Source organism: Podarcis vaucheri (assembly GCF_965113315.1).
Source record: "Podarcis vaucheri genome assembly, chromosome: 14".
Lineage (NCBI taxonomy): Eukaryota > Metazoa > Chordata > Lepidosauria > Squamata > Lacertidae > Podarcis > Podarcis vaucheri.
The window spans coordinates 45,482,905-45,510,490 of NC_138752.1; the positions used below are offsets into that span (position 1 = coordinate 45,482,905).

A 27,586-nucleotide genomic window follows, 5' to 3' on the forward strand; every position below is an offset into this window, starting at 1 on the left:
CCGGCGTACAACTTCTGGGTCATGTGGCCAGCATAACTAAGCCGCTTCTGGCGAACCAGAGCAGCGCACAGAAACACCGTTTACCTTCCCACCAGAGTGGTACCTATTTATCTACTTGCACTTTGACGTCCTTTCGAACTGCTAGGTTGGCAGGAGCAGGGACCGAGCAATGGGAGCTCACCCCGTCGTGGGGATTCAAACCGCCGACCTTCTGATCGTCAAGTCCTAGGCTCTGTGGTTTAACCCACAGCGCCACCCGCGTCCCAATACTGCACCATACAGACCCTGATTTAAAAATAAAAATGTACAAGTGGTTTCGGACATGATGTAATGTGTGGGGTCAACACACAGCAAGAGCCTGTCTCATGTGCTTCCGTTGGGTGCCTGTGGACTACATCTCCCATCATCCTGGATCATTAGTGACGCTGAACGGGGCTAATGGGAACCGCAGTGTAGCAACATCTGGAGGGCTGCAGCTTCCCCATTCCTTGTGTGCAAACCTGTTCCTAACACATGGAGAGATGCATAATGTCCGTGTCGGATATACTGCACTGAGAAATGAAGGGAACAGGAAGCACGAGGGGACATGTGCTTCCTCTCCTCCCTGTCTCCAAACCATTCCGTAATGTCTGGAACCACAGACTTTCCAGGTGTGTTTGAACCTAGGCCTGCTAAACACCTTATCTGCAAGAAAATCAACATTTCGCGGAGCCTTTTTAGGTTGGGATGGACAAGGCTTTAGTTAGAAGTTGGGTTTTCGTTGTTAACGTCCTTTCCTTGAATTGTGCTGGTAACAATTGCACGGGAAGAAGCTGAGGAATGTTTCTCTCTCTCTTTCATCTTCAGATGCTAACTACTGCCACCCTTCTTGTTTGCGCTGTTCTTGAGTTCCTCCCTGGAGAATTGTATGACACCCCCCCCCCGCTTTATTTATTCTGCGTCTCTCTTACACAAGCAAAGGAATGTTGGTGCAGTTCAAGATTTCCTGAATTGAATCCTCTATTGTGGTTCAGGCTCAAAATATGCTTTAAAACCACACAACACCTGTGGGTTTAAAATCATGGTTTATGGAAGCATGCTGTTAAGCCTAGGAAACAAGGTACTAGTCCTTAAGGATGTTGGCATGAATACTCCCCTTTAGTCCTTTCAAAGATCGATCAAGACCTTTTCCAAATAGCCTTTGAGTTGACTTGTTGGCTGCTGTTTCTGCTGTTGTATTCTGTACAGTGGTACCTCAGGTTACATACGCTTCAGGTTACAGACTCTGCTAAACCAGAAATCTTACCTCAGGTTAAGAACTTTGCTTCAGGATGAGAACAGAAATCGTGCTCCAGTGGCACGGCAGCAGCAGGAGGCCCCATTAGCTAAAGTGGTGCTTCAGGTTAAGAACAGTTTCAGGTTAAGAACGGACCTCCGGAACGAATTAAGTACTTAACCTGAGGTACCACTGTACTAGTCATTCCAATTATTCCATTTTTTAAAAATGCCACCTGCTCAGAACAGTGTGATCTGTCCTTTCCTCCACCATAATCTTCACAAGGACCCTGCGAGGTCATTCAGGCTGAGAGTGACAGCTCAAGGTCACCCGATGATCCTTGTTAGTGTTTGTTACTATGCTACGTGCATTATCTTCGTGTTTTTATGTTGTAAACATCCCTGTGATCCTTGGATGAAAGGTGGCGTAGAAATGTACTAAACAAGAACAGAAATAAATGAAGCTTCATGACAAAGTGGGGTTTTTTAAAGGTGGTTTTTTTGGGTCCTTTGTATTATTATTTTTTACTTCTTAATGTATTTACATAATTCTACTTTTCTTACGTTCAAGAGCCCAAATCAGTTAACTGCAAAGCATGTTTAAACCCAGCAACCATAAATAAAAATCTTAGGGGAACGAACAGGTGACTCAGGCATAGAGCACAATCTTTGCCTGGCATCCGATACGGTATCTTTACTGTCATTGTCCCATGCAGAACAATGAACTTGAAAAACTACATAAAACATTCAAAGACCCCTAAAACCTCTAAAACCCCATTTTAAAATACACTATACTATAGAGACCCCTTATGCTGCGTTTAGAACCAGAATTGCATTTGCGTAGAAACTGTTTCTCAGGCGTCTAGTCCTGGCCTTTATAACCCTGTACCTTCTTCCAGAAGGCAGAAGCTGAAAGAGATCATTTCCGGGGTGCGTACTATCCTGCCGCTTTCTTATGGCACCTGACAGCATAGATTTGATCTAAGGTGGGAAGAGTGCACCCAATTATTCTCTCTGCAGTCTTTTACAACCCTGGACAGCATTGTTTTTTCCCTGGCTGTGCAGCTCCCAAACCACACACACAGACCATAAGTTAATACAGTGGTGCCTCGCAAGACGAAATTAATTCGTTCCGCAAGTCTCTTCGTCTTGCGAGTTTTTCGTCTTGCGATTTACGGTTTCCCATAGGAATGCATTGAAAATCAATTAATGCGTTCCTAGGGAAACCGCCTTCAGACCAGGTCCGGGGACAGTCTGTCCCCGGACCTCTTCTGAAGGCTGGGGGGGGGGGGACAAGGGCTTTTCTTCCCACGCCCAGCATTTTAAAAAACCCCGGGACAGCGGAGGACTTCTCCGCTGTCCGGGCGATCTTAAAATGCTGGCGGGCGGCATTTTAAAATTGCCCCGGGACAGCGGAGGACTTCTCCGCTGTCCGGGGCGATTTAAAAGCCCCTGGGAAGGCAGGCAGGGGGGACAAAGACTTTTGCCCCCCGCCAGCCTTCAGAAGAGGTCCTGGACCTCTTCTGAAGGCGGGCGGGGGGCGAAAGTCTTTGCTCCCCCCTGCCTGCCTTCAAAAGCCCTCCGGGACAGCGGAGAAACGCGCTGTGTTTCTCTGCTCTCCCGGGAAGGCAGGCAGGGGGGAACAAAGACTTTCGCCCCCGCCCGCCTTCAGAAGGTGTTCCCTCCCCGCCGCCCGGCTTCGGAGCATCGTTCCGAAGCCCGGCGGCGGCGGGAGGAGGCGTTCCCACCCCACCGCCCGGCTTCGGAGGAGGTCCAAGGACAGTGGGGAAGACGCGCTGCGCTTCCCCGCTGTCCCGGATATTTCCCTAAGGGCTGTCGTCTTGCGAAGCAAGCCCATAGGGAAATTCGTCTTGCGAAGCACCTCCAAAACGGAAAACCCTTTCGTCTAGCGGGTTTTCCGTCTTGCGAGGCGTTCGTCTTGCGAGGTACCACTGTACACTCTCCACAGTGCAATGGTAAAATGCCATCAACAGGTCCTTTGAGAGATTGTTTTTCCAGAGGATTCTCAGAAAATATAACCTCTGCTCTGTCTGTCTCTGGAGACAATGGAGGTTTGCGCCTTTTGGGAGTAAAGTCAATCTGTTGGAGAGTCGCAGCGCCTGCTGTGGCTGTAGAGACCGATAGAGGAGAGACGTGTTTTGTTGCAGCTGGGGAAGATGAAGGCGCCCAGTTTTGTTGCTGCAGATGCACCATGGCGTTCCTTCTCTCTGAGCTCCTCCCAGCCATCACTCCTCCTCTGGTCACTGCTATGGATACAGGACTTGACTGCTTGTCTCCAGGCACTGCAGGCGTCCGCGAGGGATTCCCGCATGGCCGGGTTGGTTTTGCCAGCCTTTGTGTCATGTTTGCAGACATCTGTGTAACACACAGAGTTGGTCTGGCAATGGGCCCCGGTGCCTGAAACCAGCTCCCCGTAGAGCACATCCGTGGGGATCCTGCCATCTTCCATTCTGTGGACATGACCAAGCCAGCGCAGACGTCGCGGAGACAGGACTGTGAACATGCTGGGAACATGGGCTTGCGAGAGCACATCTTTGTTTGAGACTCTGCTCTGCCATGTGATGCCCAAAGTCCTCCTGGCCGGGGTGGATTTGATTTTAATCAAATTGATTTAAATCACGATTTACCATATTTTGTGCCCCATAGGATGCTCTGGCCCATAGGACGCACCTAGTTTTTTGGGGGGGAAATAAAGAAAAAAATTTTTATTCCCCCCCCCCAGGTGCGGGGCTGGAAGAACCAGGTTGGGGAACAGTGGGAAGGCACGCTCTGCCTCCCCGCTGTCCCCCGAGCTTGTGGGGCTGGCGATGGGGAGAAGTGCGCTGATCCCGGGACTGCAGGCAGCTCTGCACCGCCATCGGGAGCGGGGAGGGGCTTTGCTCCCGGTGGCCGCGCAGACCTGCGCTGATCCTGGGACTGCAGGCAGCTCTGCGCAACCCTCGGAGCCGGTCTCCCGCGGGTTGCGCAGAGCTTCCTGAAGCCTGGAGAGCGAGAGGGGTCGGTGCGCACCGACCCCCCTCGCTCTCCAGGCTTCAGCGAAAGCCTGCATTCGCCCCATAGGACGCACCCAGATTTCCCCTTCATTTTTGGAGGGGAAAAAGTGCGTCCTATCGGGCGAAAAATACGGTAAATCACTAGTCAGTAAGACTTGCTTAGAATCATTTTTTTTTTAACAGAAAGACTCATTCTTGCTGGTATAATCTTAATATTTACAACCAGAGGAAGGTTTCATTTTTGGAATAATAAATTTTTCAGAGTAGTTTTTACAGTTATATCAAAAATGACTGATTTGGTTATGCTGTTAGAATTACACAGACAGATAATTATGAAATTATTGTGAGGTTTAATAAGGTAACTGTTTATATTTGGACAACTTTTCTGCTGTACTTTGTTGGAAGGAGAAAAATAATCATTTCCTTAACAATTTAAACAATTTATTTAACTAAAACAATAGCATTATAGCATATGTATCCCTGTTTGTTAACTGATGTGGTTAAACAATTTCGTTTAATGAAAACACCTTAGACTGAGTTTTAGCACACATGAAAAACTTTAAACAAATCCTTATTTCCTGATGAATAGCCTTTGGACTATAATGTAACTTAAATAGAAAACTATCTTTAGAAAGATTTTTCCTACTAAAGCATTTTATTTTAAAAATCCAATTTAAAGGGGGGAAAATCCAATTTAAAGGGTGGGGATCCGATTTTTAAAAAATCATTTATTTTTATTCACCCTGCTCCTGACGTAGCACATGTGGAAGCAGTTAAGTTTTCAGTCCTGGTGGGTGTAAGCTGTAGGTCCAGCAGGCCTGCACATTGAGCATGCTGCTTAATGGTAGTCAGTTGAGAGCACAATCTTTGCATGCAAAACATGTCCCTAGATCAGGGTTGGGAAAGGCAGTTGCCTGAGACCCCTGGAGAAATCTTGAGTGCTACTGAGGAAGATAAACCAGCAGTCTGACTTGGCATAAGTGAGGTCAGGAACCTTGTGGCCCTCCAGCTCCACATTAGCTTTGACCAGCAAGACCAGTAGTCAGGGATGGTGGGAACTGTGCGTCAGCAATATCTGGGGGGCCACAGATTCCACACCCCTGTGGTATAGAAAGCAATATCCTATGTTCTTGTTTCCTGCTTGGCAGGGGGCTGGACTCAATGGCCCTTGTGGTCTCTTCCAACTCTATGATTCTAGGGTTCAGCAAACTTTTTCAGCAGGGGGCCGGTCCACTGTCCTTCAGACCTTATGGGGGGGGCAAGACTATATATATTTTTTTGGGGGGATGAACGAATTCCTATACCCCCAGAGATGCATTTTAAATAAAAGGACACATTCTACTTATGTAAAAACACCAGGCAGACCCCACAAATAACCCAGATATGCATTTTAAATAAAAGGACACATTCTACTCATATAAAAACACCAGGCAGACCCCACAAATAACCCAGAGATGCATTTTAAATAAAAGGACGCATTCTACTCATGTAAAAACAGATTCCCAGACCGTCTGCGGGATTTAGAAGGCGATTGGGCTGGATCCGGCCCCCAGGCCTTAGTTTGCCTAACCATATTCTTGATGATGCAGCAAAATCACTGCAGCAGATCAATACCAACCTCCCCAAAGGCATCTTGAAAGTCAGGTTTTAATTAGCTGGGGAAAATGTCTTATGATGGCAGGCAAGACAGACTTCCTTGGGGAGACTGCAGACTTTAGAGCATCAGCGCCATCCTCCTTCGCTGCCTACCTGCTATACTTAATCTGGCAGGAGAGGGGGACAGGACCTCCAATATTTCATTATTTATGGTTGCAGTAAAACTTCCTGGCAGTTTACAAAGAAATATTCAGATTATCAATAACAGTTTAAATGTTTACTGCTGATTTTAATTACTTTAAGTAATTGTAATCTAAAAAGAACACATCAACATCTGTATGTCTGCATTAGGCTTGCCTAAACAAAGTAGTTTTAAGCAGGTGCTGAAAAGAAGACAGCAAAGGTGCCTGATTTCAATCGGCAAGGAGTTCCAAAGTGTAGCTGCTACCACAGTTAAAGATCAGTTTCTCACAAATGTGGACCGTATGTGTAACAGGGCGACTTCTGTTTACTGAAGCTGTCAAGTGGGCGTATAGGGGAAAAGGCAATTCCACAATAAACTGGTCCTAAGCGGTTAAGAGCTTTATATATTAAAGTTTATCTGAGTGCATGGGGAGAGCCAGTGTGGTGTAGTGGTTAAACTGTTGGACTAGGGCCTGGGAGAGCCGGGTTCAAATCCCTACTTGGCCATGGAATTCACTGGGTGGCCTTGGGCCAGTCACAATCTCTCGGCCTAACCAACCTCACAAGGCACCATATTTTTCGCACTATAAGACGCACCAGACCACAAGACGCACCTAGTTTTTGGAGGAGGAAAACAAGAAAAATATTCTGAATCCCAGAAGCCAGGACAACAAGAGGGATTGCTGCACAGTGAAAGCAGCAATCCCTCTTGTTGTTCTGGCTTCTGGGGTAGCTGCGCAGCCTGCATTCACTCCATAAGAGGCACACACATTTCCCCTTACTTTTTAAGAGGGAAAAAGTGAGTCTTATAGAGCAAAAAATACAGTAGTAAGGATAAAATGGGGAAGAAAACAACCACCTTGAGCTCCATGGAAGATAAAGATGGTTTATAAATGTAATAAACAGAACTTTGTTTTGTATGCTGCTCTGATTTTTTTACAAACATAGAACAAAACAGAGGAAAATGTATTTTAAAAAAATAAAAAGTGTACATTTGGACATCACAGCAACTGTAGCTAGAGGAAAGGCAGACATATAGGTAGGTGACACGCTGTTCTTCTGAATGTTACTGGAAGGCAAAAGTGTGGCAGTGACGACTTGGGTGCAAATTGTAGGTTGATTCTTCAACATCAACTTTGTTGTACTAGTCATGTTGTACAGATTCCTGATTATCGTCTTCCAAAGCAACTACTCTATTCCGAACTTTAAAATTGAAAGCGTAATGCTGGTGGTCAACAAAAGGTTTAAAGACACTCTCAAGGCAAATCTAAAAAAATTGCAACTGGGACACACTGGCCTGCAAGTGTTCCAGTTGGCGAGCAGACTTTACCAAAGGTGTCATGGGCTGAAGGACACCTGAAGAAGCGTCTCCACCCTCATCGTTCTGCCCGGACACTGAGGTCCAGCGCCGAGGGCTTTCTGTCGGTTCCCTCGCTATGAGAAGCCAAGTTACAGGGAACCAGGCGGAGGGCCTTCTCGGTAGTGGCACCCGCCCTGTGGAACGCCCTCCCACCAGATGTCAAAGAGAAATACAACTACCTGACTTTTAGAAGACATCTGAAGGCAGCGCTGTTTAGGGAAGCTTTTAATGTTTAACAGACTATTGTACAGTGGTACCTCGGGTTACAGATGCTTCAGGTTACAGACTCTGCTAACCCAGAAATAGTACCTCGGGTTAAGAACTTTGCTTCAGGATGAGAACAGAAATTGTGCGGCGACAGCAGGAGGCCCCATTAGCTAAAGTGGTACCTCAGGTTAAGAACAGATTCAGGTAAAGAACAGACCTCCGGAACGAATTAAGTTCTAAACCCGAGGTACCACTATATTTTAATATTTTGTTGGAAGCTGCCCAAAATAGCTGGGGAAACCTAGCTAGACGGGTGGGGTATAAATAATAAATTATTGTTGTTGTTATGGGCTTTGAAGACACTCGTACTTGGGACGCAAGGGAGAAACATGCTAAGAGGAAGGCATGCTTGGCAAACCCTCACCGTGATCAACTCCCACCCGGAAACCTATGTCCCCACTGTGGAAGGATGGGTGGATCCAGAATTGGCCTCCAGTCACTTATGGACTCACTGTTCAAACTGTGTTTATGGAAGACAATCTTACACGGCTATGAGTGATCACAAAAGAAGAAGCAGAAGCAATTATTAGGTACTTTTAGGCTGCATTGAATGGGTGCAATGTGTCATAGTATATTCCTTCTGATAGTATATTCCTTCACTCACTTCAAAATGGGGCAAGGCAGCCCTGGTCTGTTTGGGGGCTTTCCTCTCCATTCTTCTGGGTGGGGCCCCAGACCTCTGCCTTGAAAGTCCTGCCCTGCTGGTTCCAGGAGGGTTGATTCACAGCCTTTGAGATCTTGAGCTGGCAAGGGAATGGGGTGCTTTTGTGCCTGGGACTAGCCTGCTGTGGGGAAATTCAATTTCCATAGAACTGAATGACTTTTTATTTCCTTCGTCATAACTGTGGATAGTGGAGGGGGAAAACCTGCAAAGCTAGCTTTCCATGCAATCTTGGAAACTACCATCTCAGTTACAATGATGCTTTTAAAAAAATCCTCCTTTCCCTCTATCCCATTTTTTAAAACTAGATTGTCTTAGGCAGAAATCTTTGAGATGGGGTTGGTGATCAGTTGGGAAGCAGAAAGAATTTGGAATCGGTTTGCATTTAAAGGTGATCTTTACCTTATTTGCCCTTCCCGAAACACACTGAAACACAGCAGTTCTTTGAGATTTGCACGTCTCTGAATTATGCATGCAGCGTTCCAGCCACGTGCTGTGCACAAGAATGCACTTATTAGTGTAAAATTTGCATAAAAATATATGCACAAGAATGCAAGTGTTAGTGGAGAACATGCAAAAACAAAGGGGCTTGCCTTCACTGGAGGCTTTTAAGCAGAGGTTTGCATGGCCACCTGCCATGGTTGAGCCCCTGGTCTGTGGTGCACTGAGCTGTGCAAGAGGTTCGATGGTGTGGAAGGGGTGCATTTTCATTTTCTGCCTCCAGCCTTCCTCCTTGTGCTACCTTCAGAGCTTGCAAAGGCCCCCTGCCCTAGATAGAAGTGCGCTCTGGCTGAGCTCCAGGCTTGTCGGCAAGGCGCTGAGTCATGCTGGCCTCTCTTCCAGTCGCTCCTCGTTCTGAGAATCGCTTCCCTTGCAGGAAGAGTTGAGTGTGCAGCCCGCTTTCGTTCTGCAAGGCCAGCCACGCTGCTACTGGCAGACGGGGTCTCGGGGCACCGCATATTTCAGAGCTGACCTGCAAGAGCACAAGAATGTGGACAGTCGGTGCCAAAAAATAATAATGTAAAAAGCCAATGGGAAGCAAGAGTTACGGTGTTGCTGGAACTGAACCTCTTCAGATTGCAAGGGGGAGAGCTGCACATCTGAATGTTCCCACTCCTGTCAAACTCCCCGCATGCAGTCTTAGATACATAACCTAGGCGCCAAAAGGCTCCTTAAACCAAGGTTGCAGTCGCCAAAACGGAATGTCTAGTTGCAAGGCGGCTGCAAAGTCTTTATTTTTCAAATGATGGACGGATTGTGATTGATTCTCAGTTAAACCTCTGGCTAGTTCACATGACTACCTTGAGCTAGGTTAAGGGGACGCAGGTGGTGCTGTGGGTTAAACCACAGAGCCTAGGACTTGCTGATCAGAAGGTCGGCGGTTCGAATCCCCGCAATGGGGTCAGCTCCCATTGCTCAGTCCGAGCTCCTGCCAACCTAGCAGTTCGAAAGCACGTCAAAGTGCAAGTAGATAAATAGGTACCGCTCTGGTGGGAAGGTAAACGGCGTTTCCGTGCGCTGCTCTGGTTTGCCAGAAGCGGCTTAGTCATGCTGGCCACATGACCCGGAAGCTGTACGCTGGCTTCCTCGGCCAGTAAAGCGAGATGAGCGCCGCAACCCGAGTTGGCCACGACTGGACCTAGTGGTCAGGGGTCCCGTTACCTTTACCTTTAATTTAGAACACTGCCTGCAGGCGGAAAGACAGTACGCTGGGGCTTTGCTGTGTGACATGCAGATGCGAATTTCTTTTGTGATATGCAGATGCAAATTTATTTTGCTCGTAGGAACTTAGGAAGCTGCCTGGTAGCAGGCCATTGGCCCATATGGCTTGAGAGCGTCTGCTCTGGCTGACGGCATCTCTCCAGGGTTTCAGACAGAGGCCTCACCTTGCCCTGCCTGGAGATGCCTGGGATCAAACATTAGGACATTGTTCTGCATGCAAGGCTATTGCTCTACCTCTGAGCTGCATCGTTTTTGATGTTTCCCTTCCATTAGAACGGACTGAAGTTAATTGTGTAACAGCATAATTAATCCTTGGGTTTCTAAAGAAGTTAATAAAATCAGTTAGTTTATAGGAGAGTTTTAATAGTTTGGAAGCTGGGTCTGCCCATTTTGTCTCATTCGCGCCTCACTACTATTGCCTTAAGAAGAGTACCGTATTTTTTGCTCTATAACACGCACCAGACCATAACACGCACGTAGTTTTTAGAGGTGGAAAACAAGAAAAAATATATTCTAAACAAAATAGTGGATATGTTTTTTGTGGTTCATGCTGTGGCCACAGACATGTGATCTGACGATGAGTTTGGAGTAGCCCAATGCAAAAATCCTGAGGATCCATGTGGATCCATGCTTTGTAACCACGGAGGAAGGAAGGAAGGGGAACCATGGATCCTCTGCTCACGACTGCAGCAGATCCCCCCGCCACCCGCAGGCATTCGCTCCATAACGCGCACAGACATTTCCCCTTACTTTCTAGGAGGAAAAAAGTGAGTGTTATGGTGCAAAAAATACGGTAAATGGATTGCACCAAGCTCCCACTGGTAAAGAACAGGTTCTTTACAAGTGAGTATTGTTAACGGACAAACTGCGTGAAAAGGACAATTGTGATTTTGAAAAAGAATGGGAACCCTTTACAGTATATTTGCAGAAACAACAAAAAAAATGGACTCGTTGGCAGGATTTAAATAAACATTTACAATTTGATTTACAGAGAGCAAGAAGTATAACATAGTATTAGATACAAACAGCAGAATGTATCATTTGATGTAACAAACTAGAAATGGAAGCTGAGGGACGTCAGAAGGGAGGGGGGAAATTGGAAAATGAATGTTTAGTAAGGATGTTGGATATTTGACATGTGAAAAGAAAATCTGTAAAAATTATTAAACAACAACAAAAAAAGAACATACTGAGTTTCTTTGTATTTACAAGGATGGCATCAGATTCTAACCTACACAGTGCAGCTAGTTTTTCATGGTTGTCTCATGCAGGAGGGAGAGGGGGAGAGAGAGTACGCACTTGTCAGAGTTGCTCCCCGATCCTAGCTCACAGAGGATCACGCTAGCCAGCGATCATTAAGTAGAAGTCTTTATTGAGTTACAGTTCCCATTCTCAAGCTGCTGCGTGCAACTCTACGTCTTATGGTTAGATCGGCGAAGCTCTGTCTGGGTCCCCGCCTCCTGTACACCAACTTAATATCCTAGCCCTGCTCCACCTTTTCCGCCTGACTGTTCTCCTCTGGGTCCCTCTGCCCCCCGGGGTCTCCTCCCTCCGGGACTCCTCCGACGCCGACCCCCCAGACCCTTCTGTCTCCTTGCGCCGGGCTTTAGGACCTGGCTCCCTCTCCGGGCTGCCTACTGCGTCACTTCCCTGTGCATTTGAACTTGGCGCGCGCGCCCAACCTTCCACTTTCCGTCTGACCGTTTCTTCGCTCCCTGATGGAGGTGTGGCCACTCCTGACTTGTGCCCTCCCTCCTGTTGTGAGCTGCCAGCGCTTGATCCCTGGCCCCCTTCCTCTTCCCTGCTCTCTGGCGGTGACGCTGGTCCCGATCTCCAACTGCTCCCCTCTGAGTCCCTCTGGCTCTATCTTCCTGGGGTGTCCCCCTAGGCTCCCCCCTTGCCCTGGCCACTGGTGCTCCTTTCTGTGAATCTTCTGATTCACTGGAAAGACTCGGAGATCTCGGGTCGTCGTCATCACTCATCTTTTCTTCTGCCTCCTCCTCCTCCTCGCTCTCTGTTTCCTCCCTTGCCCTTGCCTCTGCTCCTGAACCCCTGACAGCACTCAACCCTGTTGCACTCAACCCTGCCCTCTACTGAGTGAAGGCATGCAAAGCTGCATATACCCAATGTTAATTATGTTGCTTTTGGAGGAAGCCGAACTGCAGCCGAAGGGAAACAGCGCTGATTCTGACAAATGCAGAGGATGGAAAGCCTTGCCTCCTCACATTCCTTCTCCCTGCAGGCTGAAAAATACTGCATGTTGGTGGGCAGGAGGCTAATCTGAATCCTCCTTCCCAGGTGTTCAAGAATGACTTAAGCCCTGGTTTTTTTCAGTCTGGGCCCCATATCTCCACCCACTTCTCTCCCCTCTGCAACTTTTAAAAACATAACCAAAAGAGATATAATTATTTGCTTATGGGGTTTGTGGCTGTGCTGCAAAGCAGAAAGCTTGTACATCTTAATTTGCTGTGATTGGATTTTAAATTAGCATCTATCCGTATACATTAGCATATGTAAATTTGTGTCTTGGGCCTGCCTCTTGGCCACACCCCTGCTTCTGCCTGTGATGCGTCTTTTTCTTGTATCTGAGAGAGCATGCCATGAGTGTGCAATTCCTTTCCACACAACTACTGTCCGTCTCAAAAACCCCCCTCTTTACTGGTTCTCCATACCTCCAAGGCTCAATTGCTGCTTCCCACCCAGCCCCTTCCTGGTTTCTCTTCCTCTAGCTGGTGAATCTGCTGTGCCCACGGCCTTGCAAGTCCGCTGGATCGCGGGTTTAGTGCCAGGTCAGCTCATGTGCCTGAGTCTTGCATGAGCTGGAATTTTTTTGCTGAGTTGGATGAAAAAAAAAGTCTCCCCCGCCCCTTTTCTCTAGGGGCTTATGAGATCACGGTTCTAAAACCCAATCAGCAGAAATGGTTCGAGGGAGCTAGCCTTGCGGGGAAGGTTGCTATCCACTTCTTAGGCTTTCTGCAGAGTAAACCTCAGCGCGCCTCTCTGTATATGGAGATCTGTGCCGCTGCAGCCCATCTGGGTCCCATTATAGAGGGGCTGAAGAGGCACAGCCTCATAATGCAAGAATTTTGCGGTTAACTCAGCCACGGTCCTCCTCCCCACCCCCTTTCCCCACAAGTCTCACTCAATGTATATGGTTTAACTTAACGTAATGTAATTGGGGCATTTTTTGGTGATGACGAAACTCTCTGCTCGTTTGAAGGTAAAGCAATTGGGTGCCCTATTGTTTCCTAGACTGACTCACTTCGGAATGATAGTTAGGAGGGGATAGAGAGAGAGAGAGGAACAAGTTTCTCCAGCCGCACTGAAACTTCGATTTCTCTTTGATCAGGTAACGATGCCCAGTTTTCCTACCAGCCCTTGGGAAGCAATAAGACAGTGTGCGTTTCTATTCCATTATGTTGCTACTATTGCATTTGTGTCCCGTCTTTCCCATAAAGAACTCAAGGTGGCACGCCTGATTCTGCCCATTTCATCACCACAACAACCCTGTGAAGTTGGTGAATCTGTCAAATTTGGTTTCTCGGTTTCCCTAAGTTCAGTTCTCCACATTAAGTGATTTTTTTTTTTTAAAGGCCTAATGAAAATTCACCAGTGTTTGTCTCAAATTTATCCAGATATATACATTTACATATGCAAGCTTGTCATATATATAATATACTGTACATGCATGCATGCATGCAATTTCCCTTAATACAGTGGATGGAGCTTGCAGCTGGTGAGTCAAAAATGGGGTCCAATTTGGCCTGCTAGGCCATTCCCCAACCATGGTGACATCAGCCTATGGGTGGGAGAACGGGGTTTAATTCTGTGTTGACTATACCCCCACCCCAATACAGAAATGTATTGGGGGTGGGGGTTTATGCTATGTTGTAAATAAAATTTCCAATAAAATTTATTTAAAAAATTAAAAATAATTCTGCGTTTACTGCATTCTGTTCCCAGCAGCTAACAGAAATGCTCAACTTGGTCAGCAGGATTTATATACTGTATGTATTTATTAAATTTCTACATCACAGGGTGGTGTACAATATAAAAATGCAAAAATACATAACATAGTAACAAGCAAAACAACACCCCTTCCCGATGTTCGAAACTAGCCAGGCGCCAAGTGCGTTTTTTTGACTGGTGCTGGTCCAATTGTAAGCACATGGAGATCTCATGGGGATGCCACGTTGGCGACCGACATCTCCGTCTGGCTGGCTGTTTCCAGCTTTCTTACACAGTTAAACAAGAAGAGCTTATTGTATTTATATCCCACCTTTTCCTCCAAGGAGTGCAGGGTTCACTGCCATTTGGCAATGAGCTTATATACCTGAGTTTCTAACACTGCTCCCTCCGTAATCTAAAAGGCCTTAGATCAGGCTTCTTCAACCTCGCCCCCCCCCAGATGTTTTGAGACTACAATTCCCAGCATCCCTGACCACTGTTCCTGCTAGCTAGGGATCATGGGAGTTGTAGGCCAAAAACACCTGGAGGGCCGAGGTTGAGGAAGCCAGCCATAGATTGTTTAATTTTTCGCTCTATAAGACACACTTTTTCCCTCCTTAAAAATAAGGGGAAATGTGTGTGCGTCTTATGGAGCGAATGCAAGCTGTGCAGGTATCCCAGAAGCCAGAACAGCAAGAGGGATCACTGCATGTGGCTCTGTCCCTTCCCCCACCTCCCGGAAAAGCCCCCAAGAGCCGTGCTCCCTTTAAAGAGCCGTGTGTGGCTCTTGGGGGCTTTTCCCCTGAGGAGGGAGAAGGGCAGCCCGTCAGTGATGGGGCTGCCCTTCTCCCTCCTGGGGAAAAGCCTGCAAGCGCCGCACACACGCTCCTCGCGGCTCGTGAAAGGGAGCGCTGAGCAGAGACTGGGATGCATACAGACTCTGTTCAGCGCTCCCTTTAAAGAATATATTTTTTTCTTGCATTCCCCCTCTTAAAAACTAGGTGCGTCTGATGGTCAGGTGCGTCTTATGGAGCAAAAAATACAGTAAGCAAAGGCCTGGGAAAAGAGGAATGTTTTCGCCTGGTGCCTAAAGATATGTAATGAAAGGGGCCAAGTGAGCCTCCCTGGGGGAGAACATTCCACAAATGGGGAGCCACAGTAGAAAAACCCTGTTCTTGTATTGCTGCTATCTGGACCGCTCATGAATGGGGCAAATGAAGAAGGACCTCAGGTGATGATTGCAGGATCTGCGTCAGTTCATATGCGCTTGCTCGAGCTTTGTAATCAGCATTTGAGGCTCTGTAATCTACTGGTGAAAGCTGTGAGATTAGTGAGTACCAAGGACAGAGCCTCTTTTACGGCGACTCCACATTTTCTTTGGAAGAACGTCTGGCCTCCCTTTTTGCATGTGGTTAGTTTCAATGCCCCGTGCTTTTCAACAGAGGTTTTCTCTGCTGCCGCCACCTTAGCTATTTATTTATGGTTTGTTTATTCATTCTGCTTTTACAAGTATGCTGTGATCTGCTTTACGAGGGGCTAGTTACCCCCAAAAGCGAGCTGGGAATCTATTTAGTACCATGTCAGGGGTTGAGTGTTCGAATCTGTCCTTAAAGGAGTAGATGCATTTGGGAATCGTACTAAGTATATGGTGTCTAGCAGCTTAGTTAATAACCAGGACTGGACCTCTGCCACCTTTAATAGCTCGGCAGAAGAGGGAGGATTATCCGTCTTGGGAGCAAACAACGTCTCCTCTCGCCCTTCCTAAAACTCAGCTGCAGAGAGGTCCCAGTTTCGACTGGGACTTTGGTGCAGAGGAAAGGATCTAACTTTTGCAACCATGCTGTAGCGCTTACTTAAAATCTCTCTCTCACCCTACCCCGCACTGAGCAGAGAGGTACATTATTAAATCATTATGAGCTCCTCCAGAGTGTTTTTTATTTGCAGTATTTCATTGATGAAATAATCGTATATTTGTGGCGGATGGTGCATCAGTTTGATAACAGTGCACAAATTCTCCTCCTAGCACAGATCCTGCACTGAGTCGTGTTTCACACACGTGCCCGCCTGCCTAACTTCAAACAAGTCCATCCAATCTCTTCTCTTTCTGCCTCCCTCCCGGCTACCCTCCTTCCCCCTCCCCGGAAAAAAATCAAAACCCCCGCAAGCGCACTGGCATAGGGTTACCGATTCCACTCTCCTCCTGACAGCTGGCTTGCTCATGTTCCAAAAGAGGATCTCTTGTTTCGCTCCTGACGCAGGTTGCTGTGAAGGAGGCCGGGCTTGGCAGTTTGGCGTCAACCGGGATAGGTGAGAGCTGTCACCAGGAGGCACCCTCTCCCAAAGAAGTTCCATAGCTACCCAGCTACAGTGGAACACAAACAAAACCTTTTCACCGCTGCTATTATTATATTACTGTTATTATTTCGTTTATTTTAAAAAACACACGAGGTAGCCTTTGTTTCTGCCGTTGGCTTCCCCTTCGATATCTTGGAGAGATGCACGGTTCTTCTTAAGCCAAATGCAGGGAGTTTGCAGGCCTGTGTGAGTTGAGATTCCTGCATCGCAGCGGCGTTGGACTACATGATCTTTGGGGAGCCCTCCAATTCTGCAATTCCGTGATTCTACGTTTGCCGAGGGCGTACACACAGAGCCTTGCAAGGGGCTGAAATGTGGGTTGCCAGTGTGGCACTTGTGGGCACACAAACGTTTGCCTTCACGCCCCCCCAATCCCTGCTGAAATTGTGCTTGAAAGAGGCCGCCTTTAGCCAATAAAAGACTCATTTTAAAAGCCCAACCACGGTGCAGGGGCAATTTCAGTGATGCCACAGATGGGGAGATAGGGGAGTTTCGGCCCGCAGCAACTCCTCTGGTTTGCAAATGTACCCACAGGCCCTGAAAGGATGATGGCACCCCATGGACATAAACTTGTAGGCCAGACCTGCTTTGGGTGTGTACCCACTGGAGTTCTGAAACCCAGGTTTGTCCATGTAATGTGTGAAATCACACAAGGGTTGCCAAGTCTCGGAGTTGTCTCCAGTGTTAGTCTTACCCAAAGAAGACCCGTTGAAATTAATGCACGTGATCTATCGATTTCAGTGGGCCCAGTCTAAATAAAACTTAGATGCAACCCTCTGTGTTTGATCTGAAGTTTCAGGGCAGGAAGGAATATCTGAGTGGATGGTGCTAGAATTCGTGTCTAGCTACCTTCCGTTGACCAGTTTCTCGCTCTTGGCTCCACCCAATGTCCAATAGGCTCCGCCTACTGTTACTGTTACTGGGGACGCGGATGGCGCTGTGGGTTAAACCACAGAGCCTAGGACTCTGGTTGGTGGTTCGAATCCCCGCGACGGGGTGAGCGCCCGTTGCTCGGTCCCTGCTCCTGCCCATCTAGCAGTTCAAAAGCACGTCAAAAGTGCAAGTAGATAAATAGGTACCACTCCGGCGGGAAGGTAAATGGCATTTCCGTGTGCTGCTCTGGTTCGCCAGAAGCGGCTTAGTCATGCTGGCCACATGACCCGGAAGCTCCCTTGGCCAATAAAGCAAGATCAGCACCGCAACCCCAGAGTCGTCCACGACTGGACCTAATGGTCCGGGGTCCCTTTACCCTTTACCTTACTGTTACTCAAAATATTTGGGAGGACTGTTTTAGAGAGACAAAGTGTGATTGTCGGCTTGTGTATGTCTGTGTTGCAGCTGACCACCATCTTTGAAGGGGAAATCCCCTTTTCTCTTATCCAGGAAGGAATGACTCTTTCAAATCTATTTATCATAAAGGTATCTGCTATCCACATTTTTATTCCTTTTTTTTCTTCCATTCATATTACAAGCAATTTGGGGTTTATCTGATGGCTTAAGCTAAAAACAAGGGTCATCGAGGTCACTCCTGACCTAAAAATAAAAATCAGATTCTGCCTTTGTGCACAGAGAGGAACATTTCTAGGAAAGTGGGCGGTTTTCCGGCCGAGAAACAACAGCACATTACTCACAAACGCCCCCACCCTGAACCTGATCTCCCTAAAGTATTATTCCTCTGAAGTAACTATCTCCCCTGAAGTCGACTTTCAGGTAACTCTTCTGTCTGCCTACAGTTCTTAGTAGATGCTTCTGCTGTTTCATAACTCATTTATTTCATAATAATAATAATAATAATAATAATAATAATTTATTATTTATACACCGCTCATCTGGCTGGGCCTCCCCAGCCACTCTGGGCGGCTTCCACAGAAAACAAAAATACAATAAAATATCAAACGTATCAAACATAAGAATTATATGCCACCTGATTGTTAAAAAAACCCAAGGAAGCCTCAAAGCAGTTTTTAGAATACTAGAATTCAACAACGGCAAGGTTTTTAGAAACAGTACTCAATATTATAGCTAAATAATAAAATGTTATAATTAGCAACAATGTGTTTTTATTATGTCATTAACTGCTTGGGGACTTTTTGTGCAACCAGAGTTGCCTTGGGGCAAGAAAAAGCCACTAACAGTTTTTTTAATAGTAAGTGGGATAGCTCAGTCCGTAGAGCACGAGACTCTTAATTTTAGGGTTGTGGGTTCGAGCCCCACTTTGGGCAAAAAGATTCCTGCATTGCAGGGGGTTGGGCTAGATGACCGCCGGGGTCCCATCCAACTCTATGACCTTATGATTTCCTAAGCCTACTTTGGGTTGCAACTTGGTTTGATTCAGTTACAATTTTGTACATGAATGGGGGAATGCCTTTCCATGAGCCACCAGACAGGGAGTGAAATATTGGGGTGCTGGCATGGGCTTAGCCAGGATTTATCTTGTGGGGGGCAGGTAGCCAGGATTGGGGGGTGGGAGGGGCAGGACACCCACCTGTCATCATACTCAGCAGATTCGGAAGGAAATGTCTCCACAACAGTTCTTTTACTTTTCTTTTGACCCCCAAGTGCTTCGAAAAAATCTGTCCATCTATCTACAGTGCAGAGCTTTCCCCCTGCCGTAAAAAAATGTTTAGGGGTGCATACTCTCATTTTCCTATTCCTGTTGACAGTGGCGTAGCGTGGGTTGTCAGCACCCGGGGCAAGGCAAGTAATTTGTGCCCCCTAACCCGTGGATTTGCGCCCCTAACCCGTGGATTTGCGCCCCCTAACCCTAACCCCCAGATGTTGCGCCCGGTGCGGCCGCCCCCCCTGCACCCCCCACGCTACGCCACTGCCTATTGAAATACAGCCCCTCAATGAAACCAAACTTCAGATTCACAAAATGTTTAGGTGTGTGAGCCCCTCAGAAAGAGAGAAAGCACCGCTACAGTGTATACAGTACTTGTGATTAAGTATTTTTATTTATTTGCTTGATTGGGAGGGAGGGAGGGGCGGCAGCTGCCCATGGGTGCCGCTCGCCCCCCTTTCCGCGCTTGCAGAGGAAGGGTCCCCGGTTCGAATCCTGAGCCGGCGTTTCCAATGCAAAAAGTCTCGCTTGGGCTGCTGGATCCATCTCCTTTTTGGGCGAGCGGCCGTAGCAGCAGCAGGAGGAGGAGGCTGCAATGAGCAGCCTCCGTGTCCCGTCCCAGAGCTGCCGTCTCCCTTCCGCCCCGATTCCCGGGAGCCGGGGCTTTTCCTCGCCCGCCCCCCGTGGGCAGCCTGGCCGCTGCCTCCCCGAGTTGGCGGCCTTCCAGTTTCCTGTTTGACGTCACGGGCCTCTCTCTTTCTCTCCTCTCTCCTGCCGCCGCTGCTCTTTTTTGCAACTTGCGCTGCGTTCCGCTTGTAATCCGAGAAGCCCCCCCGGAACGGGGCAACCTCAGCTGCCGCCTAGAGAGATCGCGCTGCGCTTTTACTACCGCCGGGAGTTGGTTCTCCCTCCTCCCTGCTGCCTCTCTTGCGGGGTCTCTTTTTTTAGCCTGCGGGAGGAAAAGGAAAAATAAAAAATCCGGATTGCTCTGTGCAAACCTTTCCTCCCTCCACTCGCCTCCTTGCTGCGGGTTTTCTGCACGCCGAGAGCACGAAGGAAGAGTGTTTTATTTTTTTTAAGGGAGCAGGAGGCGAAAACAAGCAATTGGCGGATAAAGTTCTAGTCCGCAAGAACTTGGGAGCATGCACCCGTGCTTTTCCGACTAGCCGCCGCTTCTTGCAGCCGACCCGGGGTTGCTTTTCTGCAGGGCGCAAAGTCGTCCCTCCGAGGCGGCGCCGTTCGCTGTTCTTTCACTTCTGGGAAACCAACATGGACAGAAAACAAGGTAGATGTGTTGCAACTGTCGGAAAAAGGGTGGCGGAAGGCTTAAGAGAGGTCGATTGCAATGCAGCTCGTGCTGCTCCCAAGGCTCCTTTAAATGCCCTGCGTGCAATTGCTAATTTTAATTTTTTTAATTTTGCAAAGGAGGGTCTGTGCTCGGCGGAGAGTCGCAGGAAACTTGCATGGTTTTGCGGGGAGGTGCCGGGAACAGCCGGAGGAAGGGATTTGCAATGTGGGGGCTGGGGTGGCTGTAATGTCAGCCTGGTTCAATCATGAGCGTGCAAAAAAAAAAAAAAAGTTTTGCAGGGGGTAGAGTTGGGTGGTGCATTTTGTGTGTGTGTGGGTCTGCGCGGAAATGCTTCCCGGTTGCACAACTTTACCCCCCCCCCCCAGCGCCGGGTTATTGTTCTGCAGAGTGTTTTAACGTTGCATGCTGCCTTGCAAGCTCCTCCCCCCCCCGGCTCCCTTTTCCAAGTTCTGATTTTAGCTTTGGCAGTTGACAGGTAACACTCTCTGGGGTTGCCTCTGCAGCTGCTGCCCCCCCTTTTCCCTTCCTTTGCACAGGCCTCTGCGACTTGGAAAGGGGACTTTTTTATAGTGAGCTGCTTTTTCCTCTCTCGTCCGCCTCCCCTCCCCCACGCCCAGTTGCAACTTCTGCAAACAAAAAGGTCACTTGCCCCTTGCAGGAGAAAGCTCTCCGGGGGTCGGCGACGGGGTGATGGGCGGCAGCTAGAGTCTCACCCCCCCCCCAAGCGCTTGCAAAGCTTGCAATGTCCATAGTTGTTTTGTGTGTGTGTGAATGACAGAGAACGTGTGCGCGCACGCACCTAAAAGCTCTCTGTTCCTAGACCAAGATGTGCTCGGTCCATTTATTTGTTCTGCAGTCCCCACTTGTTTGTGGACCATGGGGGGGGGTTATAATTCTGGGGCATAAGGCGATGCACTCTGCACGTGCACAAAAGCAGGGGTTTTTTTTTTTGCCTTGCCATGCATGCGTTCGGAACATGTATATATCTCTGTGTGTTCCCGGGGGCCTGATGGTGCAGAAAGGCCTCTTTGGAGAGGGGTGGGAAAGAAACTCGAACTTTTGCCCCGCTCGCTCAGGACTCTGTGTACTTTCTTGCAATCTCTGCCGGATTAAGGCATGCCTTCGGAACATCTCTTGATGTCTGCGGTGGTTTCGCGTTGAGCAAGTTTCCAGTTCTCGGGGCTGGCTGAAAGAAAAGTTTGGCTGCAGAAAGGAAAAGTTTGCAGACATGCACAGAATTTCTGCCGCATCTCTTGCACGGGGAGGGGCAGGGCTGGACGCGGAAAGGCACCCTGCTCCTCAGCCTATTATCCTTCCTCTTGAGGCAACATCTGTGCAGTGCGCACCAGGCAGGAATCCTTGCAAGCAGACGTAAGAATATGCAACCAGCTTGCTTGGATCAGTTTCAGTGGCTCCTCTAAGTCCAGCATCCTGTTCTCACAGTGGCCGGCCAGAAAACCACAAGCAGGATTTGACCCCAGAGCGCTCTTCCCTCGCGGAGTTTCCGGCAACTGATATTCAGAAGTATTGCTGCTTCCGAGACCCACTGCTGCTTCCAGAGACTGTGTGTAGCCCAGGGGTCAGCAAACTTTTTCAGCAGGGAGCCCATCCACTGTCCCTCAGACCTTGTGGGGGGGCAGACTATATTTTTTTGGGGGAAATGAACGAATTCCGATGCCCCACAAATAACCCAGAGATGCATTTTAAATACAGTGGTGCCCCACAAGACGAATGCCTTGCAAGACGGAAAACTCGCTAGACGAAAGAGTTTTCTGTTTTGGAGGTGCTTTGCAAAACGAATCTCCTATGGGCTTGCTTCGCAAGACGAAAATGTCTTGCGAGTTCCTGCAGGTTTCCCCCCCCCCTTTTTCTAAGCCGCTAAACCGCTTATCAGCTGATCCGATAAGCCGCTAATAGTGCTAATCCGTCAATGGGCTTGCTTCGCAAGACGACAAAACCGCTAGACGAAGAGAATCACAGAACGGATTCTTTTCGTCTTGCGAGGCACCACTGTAAAAGGACACATTCTGCTCTTGTAATAATATGCTGATTCCCGGAACGTCCGCTGGCCAGATTCAGAAGGCGATTGGGCCAGATCCGACGCCCGGGCCTTAGTTTGCCTACCCATGGTGTAGCCAGTGATTCCCCCCCCCCTTGAAAAATAGGTGCTGGTACTCGCAATGAAGTTGTTATAGTAAGTGCCACAATTTAACAACAATAAAAAAGAGGTGGCTGTACTGCGTGCCCTTAAGCACCCCCTGAAAAAAATTCCCTGCTGTGTATAACTCTCTGGCTTGTGTAGCCATTGCTAACTTTGTCCTCCATGCTTGGTTCACTCCTTTTTTCAAAGCCACCAACCTCCGTGGTTTTATATATCCTGTTGTCAACACGTGGGAAGGGCTTGTTGATTTGCCAAAGACCACCCATTCAGTTTGTGCAGAGGGTGGGATTTAAGGCTTTCCAGGTCCATCCCTTGTGTACTTACTACGCCAGTGGTTATCTCACACAGAGGGCAGGATGGTTTGAGCATATTGCACTGATCCTGGCCCAGCTGCACTTACTTGCCAATCATTTTTCAGGCCCTTTACCCCCAAGGGAACTCCAGGAATTTTAGTTTTGCAAAGGGGCACTGGGAATCTCCTAACAACACCCAGAAAACTTAGCAAACGGCGGCTCCCAGTATTCTTCGGGTGGCAAGCCATGACACTTGAAAGTGCTATGATAGTGCTTTAAAAGTATAGTGCAGATGGAGACTTGGAGGAATAAAGCCATCCAAACAGCTGAAGACATTGTACACCGAAATGTCTGGGCAAATAAAAGTTTTGTCAGCTTGGCACTTAGCGCGGTATTTGATGCCAGGTGTATCTCCATCTAATAGTGAACGCGGCTTCTGAGTGCCAACATAACTGTAGCCAAGTTGGAACAGGTCACCCTGTGTGCTCAGAGGAAATTCGAGCTTTGCAGAAGTACCCCCAAACTCTTACATGTTACCCTTAATAAAAATATTAATTAATTAATTAATTAATTATACCCCGGCCATCTGGCGGGGCTTCACCAGCCACTCTGGGCGGCTTCCAACAAAATACTAAAATACAGTAATCCATCAGACATTAAAAGCTTCCCTAAACAGGGCTTCCTTCAGATATCTTCTAAAAGTCTGGTAGTTGTTTTTCTCTTTGACATCTGGTGGGAGGGCGTTCCACAGGGCGAGTGCCACTACCAAGAAGGCCCTCTGCCTGGTTCCCAGTAACTTGGCTTCTCGCAGTGAGGGAACCACCAGAAGGCCCTCGGCGCTGGACTTCAGTGTCCGGGTAGAACGAGGGGGGTGGAGTTGTTTAAGAGTTTGGAGTATTTCTGCAACCACCCCCCCAAAACACACACACACACACACACACACACACTACAGTATTGTCCAGTGAAGCTTGAAGATGCTCAGTGACCATAGAATGCTGAGCTCTCTTGGATGGGGGGGGGCTAGAATGTGTGTTCTGGAAGAGACGCAGGCTGGCTTTGTATTTATTTATTCCATAAAATGTATATACCTCTTGATTGTTGGAGGGGGGACGGACCTCTAAACCAGGAACAGGAGTTCTTCAAACTGCAGCACATTGGTCTCTGTTTGCAGCATTACTTTTACAGTATTTATTCTTGTCTTCCAGGAGCTCAGAGTAGCCTTCTGGGTTTTTATCCCTTAAACCCATCCTGTGATTGTGGTTAGACTGGTATAGTGTGAATGGGCCAAGATCCTCCGTGAAACCTTGGTACCTGAGTAGGGATCTCTACCCAGCTCTCCTGGATGTGCATGACTTTGGTTGATCATTTTGTGCTTCACTCTGCTCATGCGCTGAATGCACATGTGCAATTCTCTCTTGACGCATGGTCTGCAAGGCAGGGAGAATTCCAAGTGAAACGCTAGGTGCTGTCCGCTGTAGAATTGCTAACCCAGAATATAACAAGAGTCTCCTTCCTGGAGCTTTGATATTGTTGGAGTGATCGTCTGGAAGGCTAGCAAAAATCCACACTTGGTACCAAACAAATCAAGGATTTAGGAGAGGGCTGGTGGTTGATGCCCCAAACATACCATTAAAAAAACAACCCAGCAACCCGAATCCTCCAAGTGATTTTGGATGTGTTTATGAAGGGTTTCCACTAGGGGAATTGGAGGAAGGCCTCAGGGTGAAAGAAAAGGTAATGCAATGGAAGTGAAATAATTTAAAAGCACGCCCCTTGGAAAACAATTGTTGCCTGGATTGTTTTGGCAAGATATTGAGGATAGGTGAGTGTGCTGCTTGCTTGTCCACTAATAGGTCAAATGTCAACAATCGGCTTCTCTGTAATTCCTAAAGGTAAGAATGACATTGTGCAGAACAGCAGTTTTATCTTTTCGATTTTATTTACGGGGTTAGTTGGTCGACAAGAGTACGGGCGAGGACTGCTTGTTCTCTTTCCCCGCAACCGGTGTGGCGGCACATTCTTTAGCACAGCGCAGGTTCTTCTACTGGCTATAGTGGCTGTTAGCTGCGTGTATTAGGAGGAATGTGTTTTGGCTACCCATGCCAGCCAAAAAAAAAATTAGAGAACCCTCAACCCCCCCCTAAACAAAGCTACACCAGAATTTGTGCATCTCTCTGTCTGGGCTGCACATTGCCAGTAATGAAGTGCTTAAACTAGTTTCCTGGCTGCATTGTTAAAAGCAGCCTGCAAGTTAGGAATCTGTTTGCAAACTACACATGCAAGCCCGTGCGAGTGAACTTTGCAAGATGCGTGGAGCAGCACCAAACACATAGTGGCCTTGAGGATTTAAGGACAGCTCTCTCTGGTCCAGTGCCCTGTTTTCACAGTGGCCAAAAAGATACCCCAATGAAAAATCCACGAATGGGATCTGAGTTGCAGCTTCGCTCTTCTGGGACTTGGCGATTTCCAGCAGCTGCAGTTCGGAGGCAGACTCCCTCCAAAATGTAGAGCCTTCACTTTGGTCCATTTGTCTAATACCGTATAAGAGCATCAGAATATAAGAAGAGGCTGCCATATCAGGCAGAAGCCTTGCCTAATCCAGCTTCCTGCTCTCGCACTGGCTAAGCAGATGTTTCTGGGAAGCTCTCAAGCAGGACTCTTGGGTGCAACAGCCGTCTCTTCGCTTGCAGCTGGTATACAGAGTCTTGCCGCTTCTTGCCTGTAGCACCTGAAAGCACATTAGGCAGAAAGATGGCTCCTAAGCTGTATGCATTCTCCTTGGTTAGATGAGTGAGCGGTCCTGTTATCCTCGTACTTTACAGAACCCTTCCCTGCAAACTGGCATTTAGTTAATGTGCAATTCCTGGGTTTTTTTGGGGGGGATTTTTAGACCAGCTGGAATTCTCTTTCCTTGTCTCTCCGTTTTGGTTTGTCATCCTCCTGCTTGCTCAGACAAGTATTCGGAGAAGTGTCAGCTGAGTGTAAATCTCCTTGTGCTATTTATAGCTTTTCTTTGCCCTGTGTGTGTTTGTGCGGTGTTGAAGAGGTATACAAGAGGCGGAGGGAACTGCGCTGGAGCCTTAGCAAAAGAGGCAACCTTGAAACTGTAGCCGCAGCAAACGTTGACAAGGCCTCCAAAACAGAAAGGCGGAATTTCCAGCAGAGCTTGTTGGGTTAGGAACAGGTCACCAAATGTGCATATTTTCATGCATGCTCCTGGCTTGAGGTGTTCCAGGAAGCTGGTGTGTCAGAAGGGTGGAGATTGCAATGCAACGTGAGGTTGCAACCCATCCTTTAATTTCGGAGGTGTTGCAATGGTGTCGCTAAGGAAATAAAAATGTTAACAAGGGCACAGGCATTGAGACGGTGGGTTTGAAGATGCTTTTCTCGTTGCTATAAACTGCAGCCTGAAGATTTGTGGAGGGGTGGGGTGGTTGTCTAACCTGCACCCTACAGCATGGGTAGGCAAACTAAAGCCCGGGGGCCGGATCCGGCCCAATCACCTTCTAAATCTGGCCCATGGACGGTCCAGGAACCAGCGTATTTTTACAAATGTGTCCTTTTACAGTGGTACCCCGCAAGACGAATGCCTCGCAAGACGGAAAACCCGCAAGACGAAAGGGTTTTCTGTTTCGGAGGCACTTCGCAAGACGAATTTCCCTATGGGCTTGCTTCGCAAGACGAAAGCCCATAGGGAAATCTCCGGGGACCTGTTTTAAATTGCTGGCGGTCGGGAGCAAAGACTTTCGCCCACAGCCGGCCTTCAGAAGAGGTCCTGGACCTCTTCTGAAGGCCGGCGGGGGGCAAAAGTCTTTGCTCCCCCCGCCTGCCTTCCCGGGACAGCGGAGACTTCTCCGCTGCCCCGGGCGATCTTAAAATGCTGGCGGGCGGGAGCGAAGCGTTCGCAGCCGACCCCCAGCATTTTAAAATCTCCCCGGGACAGCAGAGAAGTCCCGCCCCGCTCGGGATGGGCGCAGAGCTGTCTGCCGTGCCGGGATCAGCGCGGGCTCTGCACGGCCATCGGGAGCCGGGGGCGAAGCCCGCCCCGCTCCAGATGGCCAGCTTTCTGAAGGCTGGGGGTGGGAATAAAAGCCCTTGTCCCCCCCCCCCAGCCTTCAGAAGAGGTCCGGGGACACACTGTCCCCGGACCTGGTCTGAAGGCGGTTTCCCTAGGAATGCATTAATTGATTTTCAATGCATTCCTATGGGAAACCGTGCATCGCAAGACGAAAAACTCGCAAGAAGAAAAAACTTGCGGAACGAATTAATTTCGTCTTGCGAGGCACCACTGTATTTAAAATGCATCTCTGAGTTACTTGTGGGGCATAGGAATTCGTTCATTTTCTCTCTCCCCCCCGAAATATAGCCCAGCCCCCCAAAAGGTCTGAGGGACAGTGGACTGGCCCCCTGCTGAAAAAGTTTGCTGACCCCTGCCCTACACGGTGATTATTCTAATGTAGGCCCCCTCCAGATGTGTGGGGTCTTTTTGCAAGCATTTTCTGCAACTTTTCAGAGATGTAATGATAGTGCTTTGGTGGTGGATATATATTGGACTGATATGTTGGACTGTCCATGCAGTATCATTCTGCTTTATTTTTTCTGTGATGCTTCCCCAGTGTTAATGCATTATTGCCATCTGGAGGGACAACCCTCCAAAAACAGTGGTATTAAAAAGATGCCGTATTTTGGTAGGAAGATACAGGGAATGAATTAGTTGGAAACAAAGCAGTAGGTTCAATCCCAAAACACTGCAGGCACAAACAGTATTGAAAGAGGAATTGCGTATAACTGCCCTGGTTTCATCTTTTATCATTTTATTTATCATTTAAATTTATATAGTATTTAAATATAGCTTCCCACCCCCCAAAAAAACCCCATGCGTCTTTTAGATTTTTTAAATACT

General features: G+C 48.1%; 1 protein-coding gene across 3 annotated transcripts in view; it reads left to right on the top strand.

Moving 5' to 3' along the window:
* MAP2K3 (mitogen-activated protein kinase kinase 3) overlaps positions 1 to 27,586 on the top strand; it is a 70,944-nt gene that overhangs the window by 17,344 nt on the left and 26,014 nt on the right. Inside the window, exon 1 of one of the 3 annotated variants that reach the window (XM_082199873.1) lies at positions 18,047 to 18,070. The exons of 1 other annotated variant lie outside the window; for it this stretch is intronic. Coding sequence is in view for 1 of the 2 variants with exons in the window: in XM_082199871.1 (XP_082055997.1) it covers positions 20,190 to 20,205 (16 nt within the window). In the remaining variant the exon portion in view is untranslated. Of the gene's footprint in view, positions 1 to 18,046; positions 18,071 to 19,383; positions 20,206 to 27,586 lie in introns of those variants that run through there. One more of the 3 variants, XM_082199871.1, reaches the window with a different exon arrangement.